This window comes from Pan troglodytes, chromosome 20, assembly GCF_028858775.2.
Source record: "Pan troglodytes isolate AG18354 chromosome 20, NHGRI_mPanTro3-v2.0_pri, whole genome shotgun sequence".
Taxonomy (NCBI): domain Eukaryota; kingdom Metazoa; phylum Chordata; class Mammalia; order Primates; family Hominidae; genus Pan; species Pan troglodytes.
The window spans coordinates 23,227,158-23,246,295 of NC_072418.2; the positions used below are offsets into that span (position 1 = coordinate 23,227,158).

Sequence of the window (19,138 nt, forward strand, 5' to 3'; positions counted from 1 at the left end):
CGAGACCAACCTGGCCAACATGGTGGAACCCCGTCCCTACTAAAAATATAACAATTAGCCTGGCGTGATGGCAGGCACCTGTAATCCCAGCTACTTGGGAGGCTGAGGGAGGAGAACCACTTGAACCCAGGAGGCGGAGGTTGCAGTGAGCTGAGATCGTGCCATTGCACTCCAGCCTGGGGGACAAGAGTGAGACTTAATCTCAAAAAAAAAAAAAAAGAAAAGAAAATTGCTCATTTAAATGTGATGGCATTTATTACCCAGAAATTCTGAAAAAAATTATTAGGAGATACCTGCTTTCTAGGGTGTTAATGAAGCCTGCTTAATATTACTACTAAAAATTACAGAACATAGGAGGTATCTGTATTTTGAGGTTTGCATAAAACTGATGATTCTTTTTGATTACATTCAGATTTTATTTGCTTTTTTTAAAAAGGAATATTTCAATAGTGATGCTGTATTCTTCTGTATGCATTAACACATCATAAAAAGTTGTCATAGTGCAGTTAATGGTTAATGATTCACTTGCTTAAATAAGTCTCTGACAGACTTTTTTTTACTATATAGCTAATTATTTTTCTCTTCATTATTAAGTTTCATTATGCAGCTGATGTGAACAAACAATCATATTTAATCTGGCAGCTGTTCTTTTTTCTTTTTTTCTACATATTTTTCTTTGGAAAATTAAGGCTCTTATCTTTGTTTACAGGCCAGAAAAACTGGAAAAAACACAGGCTCTTCCACTTACTGGATGTTTGACAAAATATCCTTCTTGGGCCAAAAACATTGACATTATTGGTTAGCTTGCTAGAAATTCAAAAAATCAGACTTTATTCCAGATCTTCTGGAAGAAAACCCTGCATAACAAGGTCTTCAGCTTATTGTACATATTAAAACATGCCTTTTTCATCTGAAAAATATTCACAACTCATTCCATATGATGTAAATATAGCACTCAAAAATGTACATGTTTGTGTTCATGCCCTTAATTTTATAGTTTATTTTCTAGAAAAATATATGAACTGATGTTGTGGATCTTATGTTCCTTTATTTTCTCAGAGTTAGAGAATACTTTAGAGAATATTTCTGTGTTGAAAATTATTTTATAGGATAACTTTAGTCAGTCCTATAAGTCAGAACCAGTTATCTTTACTCTCTCATATCACCTTAAGTCAAATTAAAAATTCCGCCCATAACCACTTGGTGAAAATGTGTGTGTGTATATTTTTCAGGGGCCATTGCAATTTAGAGATGTGGCCATAGAATTCTCTCTGGAGGAGTGGCATTGCCTGGACATGGCACAGCGGAATTTATATAGGGATGTGATGTTAGAGAACTACAGAAACCTGGTCTTTCTTGGTGAGAAAAACTTTAATACATAACTCATAATATACACAAATTGTTTTATTTCTCTTTTTTGTAGAATGTTAGTAATTTATTCTTTTTATAAAAGAGTTTCAGATCCAGTTTTTCAAGAAAATCTTCAGAATTTGTTCATTTAGAAAAGAATTACTTTGGTGCCTCATGCCTGTAATCCCAGCACTTTGGGAGGCTGAGGCAGGGGGATTACCTGAGGCCAGGAGTTTGAGACCAGCTGGCCAAAATGCTGAAACCCCAACTCTAATAAAAGTACAAAAAATTAGCTGCGGGCTGTGGCATGCACCTATAATCCCAGGACTCAGGAGGGTGAGGCAGGAGAATCACTTGAACTCAGGAGGTGAAGGTTGCAGTGAGTTGAGATCATGACATTGCACTGCAGCCTGGGCAACAGAGCAAGATTCTGTCTCAAGGAAGAAAAAAAAAAAAAAGAAAGAAAAAAATTTCTTCAAGATATTTCATCTTAATACAAACTTTCCACATTTCTGAGGTGAGTTATATTCTTCACTCTAAATTAGTGGTAATTCCAGAAATTTACTGACTTAAAATATTATAGCTTCCACCTGAAAATCTACTTGCCACCACCAAGTTTTGATTCAGTAGTACCAGGTAGTAAAATTAGGAAACCTACAAATTGAAAGTATTTTCTTTTCTTTTCTTTTTTTTTTTTGAGACAGAGTCTCACTCTGTTCCCCAGGCTAGAGTGCAGTGGTGCAATCTGGGCTTACTGCAACATCCACCTCCCAAGTTTCTCCTGCCTCAGCCTCCCAAGTATGTGGGACTACAGGCACACATCACTATGCTCGGCTAATTTTTGTATTTTCAGTAGAGATGGGGTTTCACCATGCTGGCCAAGCTGGTCTCAAACTCCTGACCTTAGGATCTGCCTGCCTCGGCCTCCCAAGGTGCTGAGATTACAGGCATGAGCCACTGCACCAGGCAAATTGGAAGTATTTTCTAAATATTTAGAAATCTCTGTTACAAATTTGTATTTTGTTATTAATTTACTAGAATATTTTATCACATCATCTTTCCTGAGCACATTACTAGCTTGTAATTGGAGAATGTGAGCAAGGTTCATGTTATTTATTTTTGATAAAACAGGTATTGTTGTCTCAAAGCCAGACCTCATCACCCATCTGGAGCAAGGAAAAAAACCTTCGACTATGAAGAGACATGAGATGGTAGCCAACCCCTCAGGTAGGTGTGAGTGAAAATGAATACAACAGACAACACAGTAAGAAGTCCAAGGTCAAAGAGAAAGCCAGTCCTTAAGGTGTGATTCTGGAAGCTGTGTTCCAAAGGAACTTCTGGGCAGCTGTTTTTTTTGTTTTTTGTTTTTGTTTTTGTTTTTGTTGTTTTAAATTTTGCTGTCACAAAGGGGCATATTGTCTTATGCTTCTAAATTCTCTAAAAATTCTACTTTTCTCTCAGTGAGCTTCCTTCACATTCACAGTGAGAGCCAAAGTCCTCTTCATGGCATATAAGAGACAGCACAATCCAGCTGCTTTTTCATTGTTTTGGGGACACACAAATATCTTCCTAATTTTGAGAAACTGAAACTATTTTTTAGTTTTCTTTGTGTATCTGGTCTGAAATTTGTAAGAGTAGTAGTTTCTGTTGCATTTTTTTTTGTTCATTTTTGTGCACAGTCCATTCTATTTTTATTACTATATAGTCTTGAAATATAGTTTGAAATTGTAAGTACGATATTCTGTTTTCTTCTTTTTCCTCAAGATTGCTTTGGCTATTCAAAGTTTATTTTAGTTTCATGTAAATTTTAGAATTGTATTTTCCATTATTGTAAAAAAAAACACTGCAATTTTAATAGGAAGATTATTGAGTCTATAAATCACTTTGGATAATATGATACTTTAATAATATTCTTTTAATTCATTGACATAAAATATTTTAAAATTAATTTTTATCTTCTAATTTTTTTATTTTGTTATTGTAAACTTTTTTTTACCTCCTTGGTTAATTTTTTTCTCAGGAATTTATTTAATGCTATATTAAATAAGATTTTTTCTTCCTCATCAGATAGTTTGTTTTAAGTGTAAGAAACCATACATATACTTGTGTGTTTAATTTTATATTTTGCTAATTTACTGAGTGTATTTATTAGTTTAGACAGGTTTTAATGTACTGTTTATGGTTTTTTAAATATAAAATTGTGTGATCTACAACCAGCAACTTTTTTTTTTTTTTTTTTTTTTTTTTTTTGAGAGGGGCTTTCACTCTTTTTGCCCAGGCTAAAGTGCAATGGTGTGATTTTGACTCACTGCAACCTTCGCCTCCTGGGCTCAAGTGGCTCTCCTGCCTCAGCCTCCTGAGTAGCTGGGATTACAGGTGCTCACCACAACACCCAGCTACTTTTTTGTATTTTTTTGGTAGAGACGGTGTTTCACCATGTTGGCAAGGCTGGTCTCAAACTCCTGACCTCAGATGATCTGCCCGCCTCTGCCTCCCAAAATGTTGGGATTACAGCCATGAGCCACCATGCCTGGCTGGATTTTTTAATTTCTGTGAATAATTCTTCTGCCACATACTTCCATTACTACATTCAAATAGAAGCATTGACAATGGACACAATATAGTTTTGTATTGGTGTCTGAATTTGATGGAGTAAACACCTCTTCAAGTTTTCATAAACTGATTTTAGAAGCATTTCCTTAGGGAACTGTGTGGGTTTCTTTTTTCTTTTTTTTTTTTTTCGAGATGGAGTTTTGCTCCTGTTGCCCAAGATGGAGTGCAATGGTGCGATCTCATCTCACCACAACCTCCGCCTCTTGGGTTCCAGTGATTCTCCTGCCTCAGCCTCCCAAGTAGCTGCAAATACAGGCATGCGCCACCATGCCTGGGTAATTTTGTATTTTTAGTAGAGAAGGTGTTTCTCCATGTTGGTCAGGCTGGTCTTGAACTCCTGACCTCAGGCGATCCGCCTGCCTCAGCCTCCCAAATTGCTGGAATTACAGGTGTGAGGCACTGCACCCTGCCCAATTGTGTGGGTTTCTATGTAGGCAGAACTGACCATAAACTTGGCTCAGGTAACTGAAACTGAGTCATAGAACCGCTTCAGGGATCCCAGTAAAGTCCAAAGTCTGCAGGCCTGCCTACATTGTTGTAAATGGGTGCCTTCATCCAGGTCTCTTGAATGTCAGGACCTCTGCCAGACTCTGACTGGGAGGAGTTTGGATTGGTTACAGAGTAAGTTCAGAATTCTCAGTGGGACCAAGTTGGGTGAACCCTATCTGGTCTGTAGCCATGAGTAGGGGTCCTGCAGTTTCCCACCTGACTAAGGGCAGGTTCTCTTCTGAATAGAACACTTCTCAATCTTAAGCTTTAGCAGCATTTCACAACTCCCTCCCTGGATCTCAAATCTCTCTTAGAGGCGTGTATTTTGGAGATGGGGTCTTGCTACATAACCCAGGCTGGTCTCAAAATCCTGGCCTGAAGCAGTTCTCCAACGTTAATGTACCATGTATCTGTCGTTACAGGTGTGAGCCATAATGCCTATTTCTCTCATAAAGGCATTTTTGTCAGAGATGGCTGACTTTTTTTTTGCGTAAGGGAATATGAAAATAGGGACTTTTAATCTTTTCATCTTACTGATGTCACTCTCCCTATACATTTTTACTTTCTATTTTCTCTTTCAGATTTGTCTGTAAATTTAGATTCAGATATTTAGGACAATGTGCTAGAATTTGCATGGTATGCCTGAAGTAAATTAGATAACTCATAGGGACCCATATTACTAAAATTAAATTACTTATGAATTTAAGTTTGCTGCAGGCAAAAAGGAATTAAAGGATTTTCATCTTTTTTTTAGCCTATATCTAAATAATAACATAGTTTATTTCTCAATATTTGTTTTACATATCAGAAGGTCTAACCCTATTCTGCAAATTATATAATTTTAAATTTAACAATGTAAGGCTACTCTTTGCTTCTAAAGTTTGATTATAGCTGTTTTATTTTGTGTAAAAATACCATATATTTAAAACATTAAAAGTAACTAGTTTCCTTAAAATGCTAATTTTTAAGTTTCTCATTAGAATCTTCTATTTATAATTATACTGCATATTCTCTGAAATTTTACTGCCACACAGGGCATGCCAATGATTCAAAATACCTGCATTTAGTGAGTACACACTAACAGTTAAATATTTCAGTTACCTAGAAACATTTTTATTTTTTTTGAGATGGAGTCACACTCTGTCACCCAGCCTGCGGTGCAGTGGTGTGATCGTGGCTCACTGCAACTTCCACCTTCCAGGTTCAAGCAATTCTCATGCCTCAGTCTCTCAAGTAGCTGGGGTTACAGGCATGTGTCACCACCCCTGGCAAATTTTTGTATTTTTAGTAGAGACAGGGCTTCACCAAGTTGGCCAGGCTGGTCTTGAACTCCTGACCTCAGGTGATCTGCTTGCCTTGGCCTTCCAAAGTGTTGAGATAACAGTTGTGAGCCACCACACCTGGCCTGACAATTTTTTAATAATACATCAATGTTGCATGCTAGATTTTATGAGTAAACATTTATTATTGTTTTGAAGTTTTATATTAGTGTGTTTTTTCAGTGTAGGTTTTTTTTTTTTTGGATGGAGTCTTGCTCTGTCACCCAGGCTGGAGTGCATTGGCGTGATCTTGGCTCACTGTAACCTCTTCCTCGAGGGCTCAAGTGATTCTTCTGCCTTGACCTCCTGAGTAGCTGGGACTACTGGCGTGCGCCACCATGCCTGGCTAATTTTTGTATTTTTAGAAGAGATGGGGTTTCACCATATTGGCCAGTCTGGTCTGGAACTGGTGACCTCGTGATTTGCACACCTCAGCCTCCCAAAGTACTGGGATTACAGTTATGATCCACTGCACCTGGCCTCAGTGTAGGTTTCTTACCATTAGTTTATTGGGTGTTTTGGTTTTACTTATGTATTATAATTTTAGACAATTTGCAATTCTGCTTGTATACTTTAAGTCAATTTTAGGTTTAAGAGATAAATTATGCATGTCTGTCACAATCAGGTTACATATGTATGTCTGTTTATCTATAAATATGACACCAATTTTAGTTATGGCTTATCTTATACTCTTTCTTAGCTTATTTTCCATGGTAGTTTTATCTTGTCTAAGTAAGTACTCATGGGGATAGTCTTATTTTACCATGTGTTTAGTGATTAATATGTATTTCCTTTCATGAGAGAAACATTTTTGTGATTTGAAGGTAATTTTCAAAAAAATATGTAATTTTTTTTTCAGTTTTTCTTTAAAAAAAAATTGTTTTAAAAACACATAATGTAAAATTTACCATCTTAAATCTATTGAAGTGTACATTTCAGGGCCAGGCGTGGTGGTGGCTCTGATCTGTAATCCCAGGATTTTGGGAGGCCAAGACAGGAGGATACCTGGAGCCCAAAAGTTTGAGACCAGCCTGGGCAGCATATGGAGACTCTCCTCTATAAAAAAAATTAATAATAGCCAGGCATGGTGGTGTGCAGCTGTGGTCCCAGCTACTTGGGAGATTGAGGGGGAGTCAAAATTGTGCCACTACACTTTAGCTTAGGTGACACAGTGAGACCCCGTCTCAAAAAAAGAGCTGTTCATTTCAGGCATGTTAATTATATTCACAGTGTCATGCAAAAGGCTTCTAGAAACTTTACATCTTGTAAAACTAAAACTCAATGCCCATTAAGTAACAACTGCTCATTTTACACTCTTTCCAGCCCTTGACAGACAAACCTTCCACTTTCTGATTTTATGATTTTGACTACTTCAGATATCTCATATAAGTGGAATCATACAGTATCCATAATTTTGTTACTGGATTAATTCAGGTGGCATAATATTTTCAATGTTCATCTTAAAATGTGACAAGATTTTTCTTTTTAAAGTGGAATAATATTCCATTGTATGTGTATGTTATATTTTTTGATGTGTTTATAAATCAAGAGATATATGGTGGTTTGGCCTTTTGGCTTTTGTGAATACTGGTACAAAATACATGTATTTTCAATTATGTCTTCCAGGTCCTGTGTTGCATATTTTGTTTTTTTGTTGTTGTTTTCTTTCTTTCTTTCTTTTTCTTTCTTTTTTTTTTTTTTTTTTTTTTTGAGATGGAATCTTGCTCTGTTGCCCAGGCTAAAGTGCAGTGGTGCGATCTCGGCTCACTGCAAGCTCTGCCTTCTGGGTTCAAGTGATTCCCCTACCTCAGCCTCCCAAGTAGCTGGGATTACAGGTGCACGTCACATCGCCAAGGTAATTTTTGTGTTTTTAGTAGAAATGGTATTTCACCATGTTGGCCAGGCTCGTCTCAAACTCCTGACCTCAGGTTATCTGCCCACCTCAACCTCCCAAAGTGCTAGGATTACAGGCTTGAGCTACTGCACCTGGCCTGTGTTACATATTTTAGATATAGATTTATAAATGAGGAATATTTATAACATTTAAAATAATGGCTGTGTCTTTGTTTTCCACCAGCAATCAACATGGATTTTATTTTTATTACACCTAATGAGTGTGAGGCGATTTTGTTGGTATTGTGTTTTTTGTTTTCATTTCTCTACAAATTAGTAATTTTGTGTGTTTTTTCAAATGCTTTTTCCCATTTGTTTATTTTTATGTCTAAGTATTTTATTTAAAATATATTATTGTATCATTCAAGGAAATAATCCAACTTTATTTTGTCAGTGTTGACATTCAGTTTTCAACATCATTTTTTGAAGAGATTATTTCTCTCTATTTTGTATGCATGGCAACTCTGTGGAAGATCATTTGATCATATACAGAACGGTTTATTTCTGAGCTCTCTATTCTGTTCTTTTATCTGTTTGTCTTTGTGTATCACATTGTTTAAGTTCCATAGCTTTTAACTGTAGGTTGTATTGACATCTTTGAAAAATAAAATTTGTTGCCCCCTGAGCAAGAATATGTTGAAGAGTGTGTTTCATATTCACATATTTGTGAATCTGCCAGTTATAATCTGCAATATAAATCCTCAATGTTGGGTGTGGGACCTGGTGGGACATATTTGGGTCATGAGGGTGAATTTCTCATGAATGGCTTGGTACATACTCTTGGCAACCAAAAAGATTAGACTCTATCAATTCAAATAAGAGCTGGTTCATTAAAAGAACATGGCTTCTTCACCTCACACTTGCTCTGTCTCTTACCATATAATATATCCAGTTATTCCTTACCTTCCACCATGATTTTAAGCTTCCTGAAATCCTCATTAGAAGCACATGCTGACACACACACTTCTTGTACAGTCTGCTGAGCTGTGAGCCAAATAAACCTTTTTTCTTTATAAATTATGCACTCTCAAGTATTGCTCTATATGCAAAATAATTAATATGGTCTATAATATTGTCACAGTTTTCTCTTTCTTAGTTTTTATCTGAATTTTCTATTTATTAATTGCAAATGGGTTCTTGCTGTCTACAATTATTATGTTGCTATGTATGCCTTGCTTCACTTTTGTCAATATTTGCTTTATATATTTTGGAGCCCTGATGTTATATACACATATACATATAGATAGATAAATATTATAGTTATAGATTCCTGCTAAATTAATTCACTTTACCATAATATAATATCAGTCATTGTCCCATGGTCGTACTTGACTTAAAGCATATTCTGTCTAATATAATTATGACCACCTTACTCAATTGTGGTTACTATTTTCATGGTACATAACTTTTTTTCATTCTGTTACTTTCACCCTATTTGACTCAATGCTAAAATGAGTCTCTTGTAGGGAGCATAGTGTATGCTTTTTAAAAAACCACTCAGGCATTCTATATCTTTTTAAAATATTTTCATTATGCATATATTCATTTATTTTTTATTTTATTTTATTTTATTTTATTTTATTTTTTGAGATGGAGTTTCACTATTGTTACCCAGGCTGGAGTGCAATGGTGCAATCTCAGCTCACTGCAATCTTCACCTCCTGGGTTCAAGCGATTCTCCTGCCTCAGCCTTCCAAGTAGCTGGGATTACAGGCACATGCCACCACACCTGGCTAATTTTTTGCATTTTTAGTAGAGATGGGGTTTTCCCATGATGGCCAGGCTCATCTGGAACTCCTGACCTCAGGTAACCTGCCCACCTTGGCCTCCCAAAGTATTGGAATTACAGGTGTGAGCCACTGCGTCCGGCCTCATGTATTTTTGAGATAGGGTCTCACTCTGTCAACCAGGCTGTTTGCATGGCTCACGGCTGCTCGAACCTCCCAAACTCAGATGATCCTCTCATTTCAGCCTCTCAAGTAGCTGGGTTACATGAATGTGCCCTCACACCCAGCTAGCTTTTTTTGTATTTTTCATAGAGACAGAGTTTTGCCATGTTGCCCAGGCTGATCTTGAACTTTTGGGATCAAGTAATCGGCCCACCTTGGCCATCCAAAGTCCTAAGATTACATTTCAAAGATTACATTTCATTTCATTAAGTAGTTTAATGAGAGTCCTGTATTTTTGTATCTACTGAATGATTTGGTGACAGAAATTTGCATTGCTTTTACTATTAGCTTTCAGTAACAATGCAGTAATTATGCAAAAGCTAATATATGTGCTGCCTTCTGTTTTATTAGTTTACTTTTTCACCTTTATACTCATAACAAATTATTTTAATTCTGTAGCTTTTTGATGTGTTTTGAAATCAGAAATGGTAATGCCTCCAACATTGTTCCTTTTTGGTAGATTGTTGGGTACTTTATTGTCTCTTTAAATTCCATATACTTTTGGATTTGCTGTTTTTATTTCTTCAAAAATGCAATGAGACATTTGAAAAACATTGAATTAAATCTGTAGATTAAATTGAGCAGTACAGACATCTTCACAATATTATTTCTTTTTCAGTTTGTTTTTGAGGTGGAGTTAAAATCACTCACCTCGACCTCCCAAAGTGCTGGGATTACAGGTGTGAGTCACTGCACACAGCCCAGTTTTCTGAACAAGTGCATGCTCAAGAGTGTGTTTTCTCATTTCCATATATTTGTAAATTTATCAATTATTTATATTATTGTTTTATACTCTAATTCCATTTTTGTCATAGAAAGTAATCTATAAAATTTCAGTTTTAAAAAATGTGTTAAGGCTTCATTTTTGGCCTAACTTGTGGTCTATATAGGAGAATGCTGTATGAGCTATTGAGAAGGCTGTGTATCCTGATGTTGTTGAGGAGTGTTCTCTATACCTTCATTAGAAATAATTGTTTTTTACTGCCTTCTAGTCCTCTGTTCCCTTATTAATATTCTGTCTTGTTTTATTATTACAGAAAATGAAGTATTGAAATATCCTACTATAATTATATTGCTCTCTGTGTGTATTCAATTTTGTATTTGCTTTATATATTTGAAACTCTAATCTGAGACACACACATGCAAATACATACATGTATAAACAAATTTGTCATAGATTCGCAGTGAAAGAATACATATATTGTTTAAAGCCCTTCTTTGTCTTCTTGAAGTTTTGACTTAAAGTACATTTTATAAAATATGACATTTTCTTACTTAAGATGCAGCTTGTGTAATATTATTTTGAGCTCTTTTGCTCTAATTTGGTTAATATTTACATGAAATTTCTACTTCCATCTTGCCACTTTCGGTCTTTTTTTATCATTAGATCTCAATTGACTCTTGTAAAAAGGCAAGTTGAATCTTGATTTTTAAAATTTTTTAATAAACCTTTTTATTTAAAGTATGTCTCTTGATTTGGAGAGATAATTATATATATTTAAATAGTTTTCTGCAAAAGAAAAACTTATGTTATTTTATTGTTTTATTTTATTCTTGTGTCTTTGTCTCTCATTTTCTCTGTCTTTTTTTTTATTTTTGTATTGACATGCTTTCAGTTTCTTTCTTATTTTCTTTTGTGTATCTGTACAGACATTTTCTAAGTGGTACCTTCTGGGATTACATAAAACCTCTAAAAGATCCAACAATATATTTAAATGTGGTAAAAAATCAACTTCAGTTTCATACAAAAATTTTTCATCATTACATCTGCCTTCTATTTTGTTATTGAGTTTGCCAATTATATTTTTTATGTTTGTATATTCATTAACATGTTTATAATAATTTCTATAGTTTTTATCTTTTAAATTTTAGAGAACAATTAAAAATGTTTTCTGCACCATTATGATAATGTTAAGAAATTCCATTTTTGTGTATGTGCATATCTTTCCCAGAAAGTTACATATTTTCATATGATTATGGGTTGTTTTCTTTCACTATGTTATTTTCAGTGGAGGAAACTCACCATCTTTGATATGTCAGGCATATGCAGTGGCAATATACATTCTCAGGATTTGGTTATTTTGGAAGTGCTTCCTTCTATTTGGTAGTAAAATTGTGGTGATGCTATTATTCTCACTTGACAGCTTTTTAAAAATTATTATTTTAACTTTAACAATATCACAGTTTCCTTCTCACTTGCAAAAATTTTTTTGATAAATTCACTTGTTATATCATGAGACTATGCTTATAAATGACACATCATTTTTATCTTACAGCTCCCAAAATTCTCTTATCTGTGATTTTTGAAATTTTGCTTATTATGTGTGTTTGTTATAAATATCTTGGTGTGTACATTTTTAAAGAAATTTTCCAATTATGTTTTGTATTTTTATATGCACGATTTTTGTTTTTTGCTATTTAAATGTTTCTGGTTGTTATTCTCATTTTTCTGATCTTCAGTAGTTGCCTGTGTTCCTGTTTAACTTACTGAATATTATTCAATTTATTTTATTTTATTTTATTTATTTTATTATTATTTTCTGAGACAGAGTCTGTCTCTGTCACCTCAACTGGAGTGCAGTGGTGCAGGCTCACTGCAACCTCCATCTCCCAGGTTCAAGCAATTCTCTTGCCTCAGCCTCCTCAGTAGCTGGGATTATAGGTGCTCACAACCACACTTGGCTATTTTTTTATATTTTTAGTAGAGATAAGGTTTCACCATGTTGGCCAGGCTAATCTTGAACCTCTGACCTCAAATGATCCATCCACCTTGGCCTCTCAAAGTGCTGGGATTACAGGTGTAAGCCATCCTGCCCACCCTATTTTATTATATTTTTGAGACAGGCTTCCTCTGTTGTCCAGGCTGTAGTGCAGAGGTACAATCTTCACTCACTGATGGGGCCATGTTGCTCTAATATTTTGTATTAATTGTAATCTTTGATTGAGCTTTGGACATTAACAAAAAGCTACCTGTTAGAATCTTTAAGATATAACTTTATTCTGGCATAGTCTGAAATCAATTGTCATGGCTAGAGATTTTGGGAATTTCTCAAACATGTTTTTAGGTTGTGTCTTGTCTAAAATTTTGTGTTTATTGTTTAGTTAAATTGGCTTATTCATATTTCTTCTTAATAATCAGTAATCACTTGCTAGACTTATTCCCTGTTTGGGGTAGGGCAGTATCTCTGCTTCTGTGACATTTATGTTTAGACTCAGCAGACTCAAACTGTTAATCCAACTTATATCGTCATTTCCTTCAGCATTTTATGTCATGGGAGACATTTACCAGTGTCTAGAAAAGCCCCTAAAAGCCAAAAATTAAGATGTATGTGCCAATATTTTTCCTGTTTTTTAAAAGAAACCAGGATTTGGCAGTTTACATTTGTGTGTGTATGTGTGTGTGTGAGAGAGAGAGAGAGAGAGTCTTGCCTTGTTACCTATGCTGTAGTTCAGAGGCATGATCTTGGTCACTACAATAGCTGCCATTACAGAGTCTCACTCTGTCACCCAGGCTGGAGTGCAGTGGTATGATGTCAGCTTACTGCAACCTCTGCCTCCTGGGTTCAAGCAATTCTCTGCCTCAGCCTCCTGAGTAGCTGAGATTACAAGTGCCTGCACCATGCCTGTCTAGTTTTTTGTGTTTTTAGTAGAGATGGGTTCTCACCATCTTGGCCAGGCTGCCTTTGAACTCCTGACCTCATGATCAACCCATGTCAGCCTCCCAAAGTGCTGAGATTACTGGTGTGAGCCATCACGCCTGACCAGCAATTTACTTTTAAAGGCACAATGTTATACTGGAGAGCAGGAAGAGCTCTGTTGGGTATAAGTAACAGACTTTTTTATTTCTTCTATGTGGCTCTTTGCATTGTACTCACCTTGGGCCCTTCATACACTTAACTCATTTATAAATTTTTTACAAATGTATTTTGGGCAGTATGTTTTTGTTACATTTATATGTCCAGGAAGAAATTACAGCTTGTGATATTTTGCTACGTCATCTTGTTTATGTAGTTTGTATAATTTTATAGGTTAGATTTGTAAAGTATATTTATCTGAGTCTAGCAAGTGAAGTGTGTTTTTATGGTTTCTTTCAGTTTTGTGTTCTCATTTTAACCAAGACCTTTGGCCAGAGCACAGCATAAAAGATTCTTTCCAAAAACTGATACTGAGAAGACATAAAAAATGTGGACATGATAATTTGCAGTTAAAAAAAGGCTGTGAAAGTGTGGATAAGTGTAAAGTGCACAAAAGAGGTTATAATGGACTTAACCAATGTTTGACAACTACCCAAAGCAAAATGTTTCAATGTGATAAACATGGGAAGGTCTTTCATCAATTTTCAAATACAAACAGACATAAGACAAGACATACTGGAAAAAACCCTTTCAAATTTACAGAATGTAGCAAAGCTTTTAACAAGTCCTCAACCCTTACTACACATAAGAAAATTCATACTGGAGAGAAACCCTATAAATGTATAGAATGTGGCAAAGCCTTCAACCGGTCCTCACACCTTACTACACATAAGATAATTCATACTGGAGAGAAACGGTACAAATGTGAAGACTGTGGCAAAGCCTTTAACCGCTCCTCTAACCTTACTACACATAAGAAAATTCATACTGGAGAGAAACCCTACAAATGTGAAGAATGTGGCAAGGCCTTTAAGCGCTCCTCTATCCTTACTACACATAAGAGAATTCATACTGGAGAGAAACCCTACAAATGTGAAGAATGTGGCAAAGTTTTTAAGTACCTTTCTTCCCTTTCTACACATAAGATAATTCATACTGGAGAGAAACCCTACAAATGTGAAGAATGTGGCAAAGCCTTCAATTGGTCCTCACACCTTACTACACATAAGAGAATTCATACTGGAGAGAAACCCTACAAATGTGAAGAATGTGGCAAAGGCTTTAAGTACTCCTCTACCCTTACTAAACATAAAATAATCCATACTGGAGAGAAACCCTACAAATGTGAAGAATGTGGTGAAGCCTTTAAGTACTTCTGTTCCCTTACTGCACATAAGATAATTCATACTGGAAAGAAACCTTACAAATGTGAAGAATGTGGCAAAGTGTTTAAGCACTCCTCTCCCCTTTCTAAACATAAGAGAATTCATACTGGAGAGAAACCCTACAAATGTGAAGAATGTGGCAAAGCCTTCAGTCGGTCCTCTATTCTTACTACACATAAGATAATTCACACTGGAGAGAAACCCTACGAATGTGAAGACTGTGGCAAAGCCTTTAACCGCTCCTCTAACCTTACTAAACACAAGAAAATTCATACTGGAGAGAAGCCTTACAAATGTGAAGAATGTGGCAAGGCCTTTCAGTGCTCCTCTATTCTTACTACACATAAGAGAATTCATACTGCAGATAAACCCTACAAATGTGAAGAATGTGGCAAAGACTTTAAGTACTCCTCTACCCTTACTAGACATAAGAGAATTCATACTGGAGAGAAACCCTACAAATGTGAAGAATGTGGCAAAGCTTTTAATCATCCCGCAACCCTTTTTTCACATAAGAAAATTCATACTGGAGGGAAACCACACAAGTGCAATAAATGTGGCAAAGCCTTTATTTCATCCTCAAACCTTAGTAGACATGAGATAATTCATATGGGAGGGAATCCCTACAAATGTGAAAATGTGGCAAAGCCTTAGACACTCCTCTGCCCTTACTAGACATAAGATAATTCATACTGGAGAGAAACCCTATGAGTTTGATGAATGTGGGAAAGCCTTTAACCAGCTATCAACTTTTACTAAATATGAGAATTTATGGAACACAAACACTACAAATATAAAGAATGTGACAAAGCTTTTAGGAAGTTCTCAACCCTTATTACACATAATTCATACTGGATAGAAACCCTACATCTGTGAAGAATGTGGCATAGCCTATAACAATTTTCAATCAATTCTTTTTTTTTTTTTGAGATGAAGTTTCATGCTTGTCACCCAAGCTGGAATACAATGTGATGATCTCGGATCACTGAAACCTCTGCCTCCCGGGTTCAAGCCATTTTCCTGCCTCAGCTTGTCTAGTAGATGAGATTATGGGGGGTGGAGCCAAGATGGCTGAATAGGTACAGCTCCTGTCTACAGCTCCCAGCCTGAGTGACGCAGAAGATGGGTGATTTCTGCATTTCCGTCTGACGTACCAGGTTCATCTTACTAGGGAGTGCCAGACAGTGGCTGCAGGACAGTGGGTGCAGTGCACTGTGCATGAGCCAAAGCAGGGCGAGGCATTGCCTCACTCACGAAGCGCAAGGGGTCAGGGAGTTCCCTTTCCTAGTCAAAGAAAGGGGTGACAGATGGCACCTGGAAAATCGGGTCACTCCCACCCTAATACTGCGCAATTCCAATGGGCTTAAAAAATGGCACACCAGATTATATCCTGCACCTGGCTCAGAGGGTCCTATGCCCATGGAGTCTCACTGATTGCTAGCACAGCAGTCTGAGATCAAACTGCAAGGCAGCAGCGAGGCTGGGGGAGGAGCACCTGCCATTGCCCAGGCTTGCTTAGGTAAAGCAGCTGGGAAGCTAGAACTGGGTGGAGCCCACCACAGCTCGAGGAGGCCTGCCTGCCTCTGTAGGCTCCACCTCTGGGGGCAGGGCACAGACAAAAAGACAGCAGTAACCTCTGCAGACTTAAACGTCCCTGTCTGACAGCTTTGAAGAGAGTAGTGGTTCTCCCAGCACACAGCTGGAGATCTGAGAACGGGCAGACTGCCTCCTCAAGTGGGTCTCTGACCCCTGAGCAGCCTAACTGGGAGGCACCCCCCAGTAGGGGCAGGCTGACACTTCACACGGCTGGGTACTCCTCACACAAAACTTCCAGAGGACCGATCAGGCAGCAGCATTTGCGGTTCATAAAAATCCGCTGTTCTACAGCCACTGATGCTGATACCCAGGCAAACAGGGTCTGGAGTGGACCTCTAGCAAACTCCAACAGACCTGCAGCTGAGGGTCCTGTCTGTTAGAAGGAAAACTAACGAACAGAAAGGACATCCACACCAAAAACCCATCTGTACATCACCATCATCAAAGAACAAAAGTAGATAAAACCACAAAGATGGGGAAAAAACAGAGCAGAAAAACTGGAAACTCTAAAAAGCAGAGCACCTCTCCTCCTCCAAAGGAACGCAGTTCCCCACCAGCAACAGAACAAAGCTGGATGGAGAATGACTTTGATGAGTTGAGAGAAGAAGGCTTCAGACAATCAAACTACTCCGAGCTACAGGAGGAAATTCAAACCAAAGGCAAAGAAGTTAAAAACTTTGAAAAAAAATTAGACGAATGTATAAGTAGAATAACCAATGCAGAGAAATGCTTAAAGGACCTGATGGAGCTGAAAGCCAAGGCTCAAGAACTACGTGAAGAATGCAGAAGCCTCAGGAGCCAATGCGATCAACTGGAAGAAAGGGTATCAGTGATTGAAGATCAAATGAATGAGATGAAGTGAGAAGGGAAGTTTAGAGAAAAAAAATTAAAAAGAAACAAAGTCTCCAAGAAATATGGGACTATGTGAATAGACCAAATCTACCTCTGATTGGTGTACCTGAAAGTGAGGGGGAGAATGGAACCAAGTTGGAAAACACTCTGCAGGATATTATCCAGGAGAAATTCCCCAATCTAGCAAGGCAGGCCGACATTCAGATTCAGGAAATACAGAGAACGCCACAAAGATACTCCTCGAGAAGAGCAACTCCAAGACACATAATTGTCAGATTCACCAAAGTTGAAATGAAGGAAAAAATGTTAAGGGCAGCCAGAGAGAAAGGTCGGGTTACCCACAAAGGGAAGCCCATCAGACTAACAGCTGACCTCTTGGCAGAAACTCTATAAGCCAGAAGAGAGTGGGGGCCAATATTCAACATTCTTAAGGAAAAGAATTTTCAACCCAGAATTTCATATCCAGCCAAACCAAGCTTCATAAGTGAAGGAGAAATAAAACACTTTACAGACAAGCAAATGCTGAGAGATTTTGTCACCACCAGGCCTGCCCTAAAAGAGCTCCTGAAGGAAGCACTAAACATGGAAAGGAACAACTGATACCAGCTGCTGCAAAATCATGCCAAAATGTAAAGACCATCGAGACTAGGAATAAACTGCATGAACTAATGAGCAAAATAACCAGCTAACATCATAATGACAGGATCAAATTCTCACATAACAATATTAGCTTTAAATGTAAATGGGCTAAATGCTCCAATTAAAAGACACAGACTGGCAAATTGGATAAAGAGTCAAGACCCATCAGTGTGCTGTATTCAGGAAACCCATCTCACGTGCAGAGACACACATAGGCTCAAAATAAAAGGATGGAGGAAGATCTACAAAGCAAATGGAAAACAAAAAAAAAGGCAGGGGTTGCAATCCTAGTCTCTGATAAAACAGAATTTAAACCAACAAAGATCAAAAGAGACAAGGCCATTACATAATGGTAAATGGATCAATTCAACAAGAAGAGATAACTATCCTAAATATATATGCACCCAATACAGGAGCACCCAGATTCATAAAGCAAGTCCTGAGTGACCTACAAAGAGACTTACACTCCCACACAATAATAATGGGAGACTTTAACACCCCACTGTCAACATTAGACAGATCAATGAGACAGAAAGTTAACAAGGATATCCAGGAATTGAACACAGCTCTGCACCAAGCGGACCTAATAGACATCTACAGAACTCTCCACCCCAAATTAACAGAATATACATTTTTTTCAGCACCACACCACATCTATTCCAAAATTGACCACATAGTTGGAAGTAAAGCACTCCTCAGCAAATGTAAAGGAACAGAAATTATAATAAACTCTCAGACCACAGTGCAATCAAACTAGAACTCAGGATTAAGAAACTCACTCAAAATTGCTCAACTACATGGAAACTGAACAACCTGCTCCTGAATGACTACTTTGTACATAACGAAAAGAAGGCAGGAATAAAGATGTTCTTTGAAACCAATGAGAACAAAGACACAACATGCCAGAATCTCTGGGACACATTCAAAGCAGTATGTAGAGGGAAATTTATAGCACTAAATGCCCACAAGAGAAAGCAGGAAAGATCCAAAATTAACACCCTAACATCACAATTAAAAGAACTAGAAATGCAAGAGCAAACACAGTCAAAAACTAGCAGAAGGCAAGAAATAACTAAAATCAGAGCAGAACTCAAGGAAATAGAGACACAAAAAACCCTTCAAAAAATTAATGAATCCAGGAGCTGGTTTTTTGAAAGGATCAACAAAATTGATAGACCGCTAGCAAGACTAATGAAGAAAAGAGAGAAGAATCAAATAGATGCAATAAAAAATGATAAAGGGAATATCATCACTGATCCCACAGAAATACAAACTACCATCAGAGAATTCTACAAACACCTCTACGCAAATAAACTAGAAAATCTAGAAGAAATGGATAAATTCCTCAACACATACACCCTCCCAAGACTAAACCAGGAAGAAGTTGAATCTCTGAATAGACCAATAACAGCCTCTGG

The 19,138-nt window shown here is 37.1% G+C and overlaps 1 protein-coding gene across 3 annotated transcripts in view; it reads left to right on the forward strand.

Moving 5' to 3' along the window:
* Positions 1-18,423, forward strand: part of ZNF66 (zinc finger protein 66) — a 33,455-nt gene extending 15,032 nt beyond the window's left edge. The window contains exons 2-5 of one of the 3 annotated variants that reach the window (XM_063801424.1): positions 1,233-1,359; positions 2,482-2,577; positions 13,708-15,228; positions 15,311-18,423. In XM_063801424.1, the coding sequence (XP_063657494.1) occupies positions 1,233-1,359; positions 2,482-2,577; positions 13,708-15,228; positions 15,311-15,492 (1,926 nt within the window). In that variant the 3' untranslated portion in view covers positions 15,493-18,423. Of the gene's footprint in view, positions 1-1,232; positions 1,360-2,481; positions 2,578-13,707 lie in introns of all 3 variants that reach the window. The other 2 variants (XM_024351788.3, XM_063801423.1) reach the window with 2 other exon arrangements.
* The last annotated feature ends 715 nt before the right edge of the window (positions 18,424-19,138 follow it).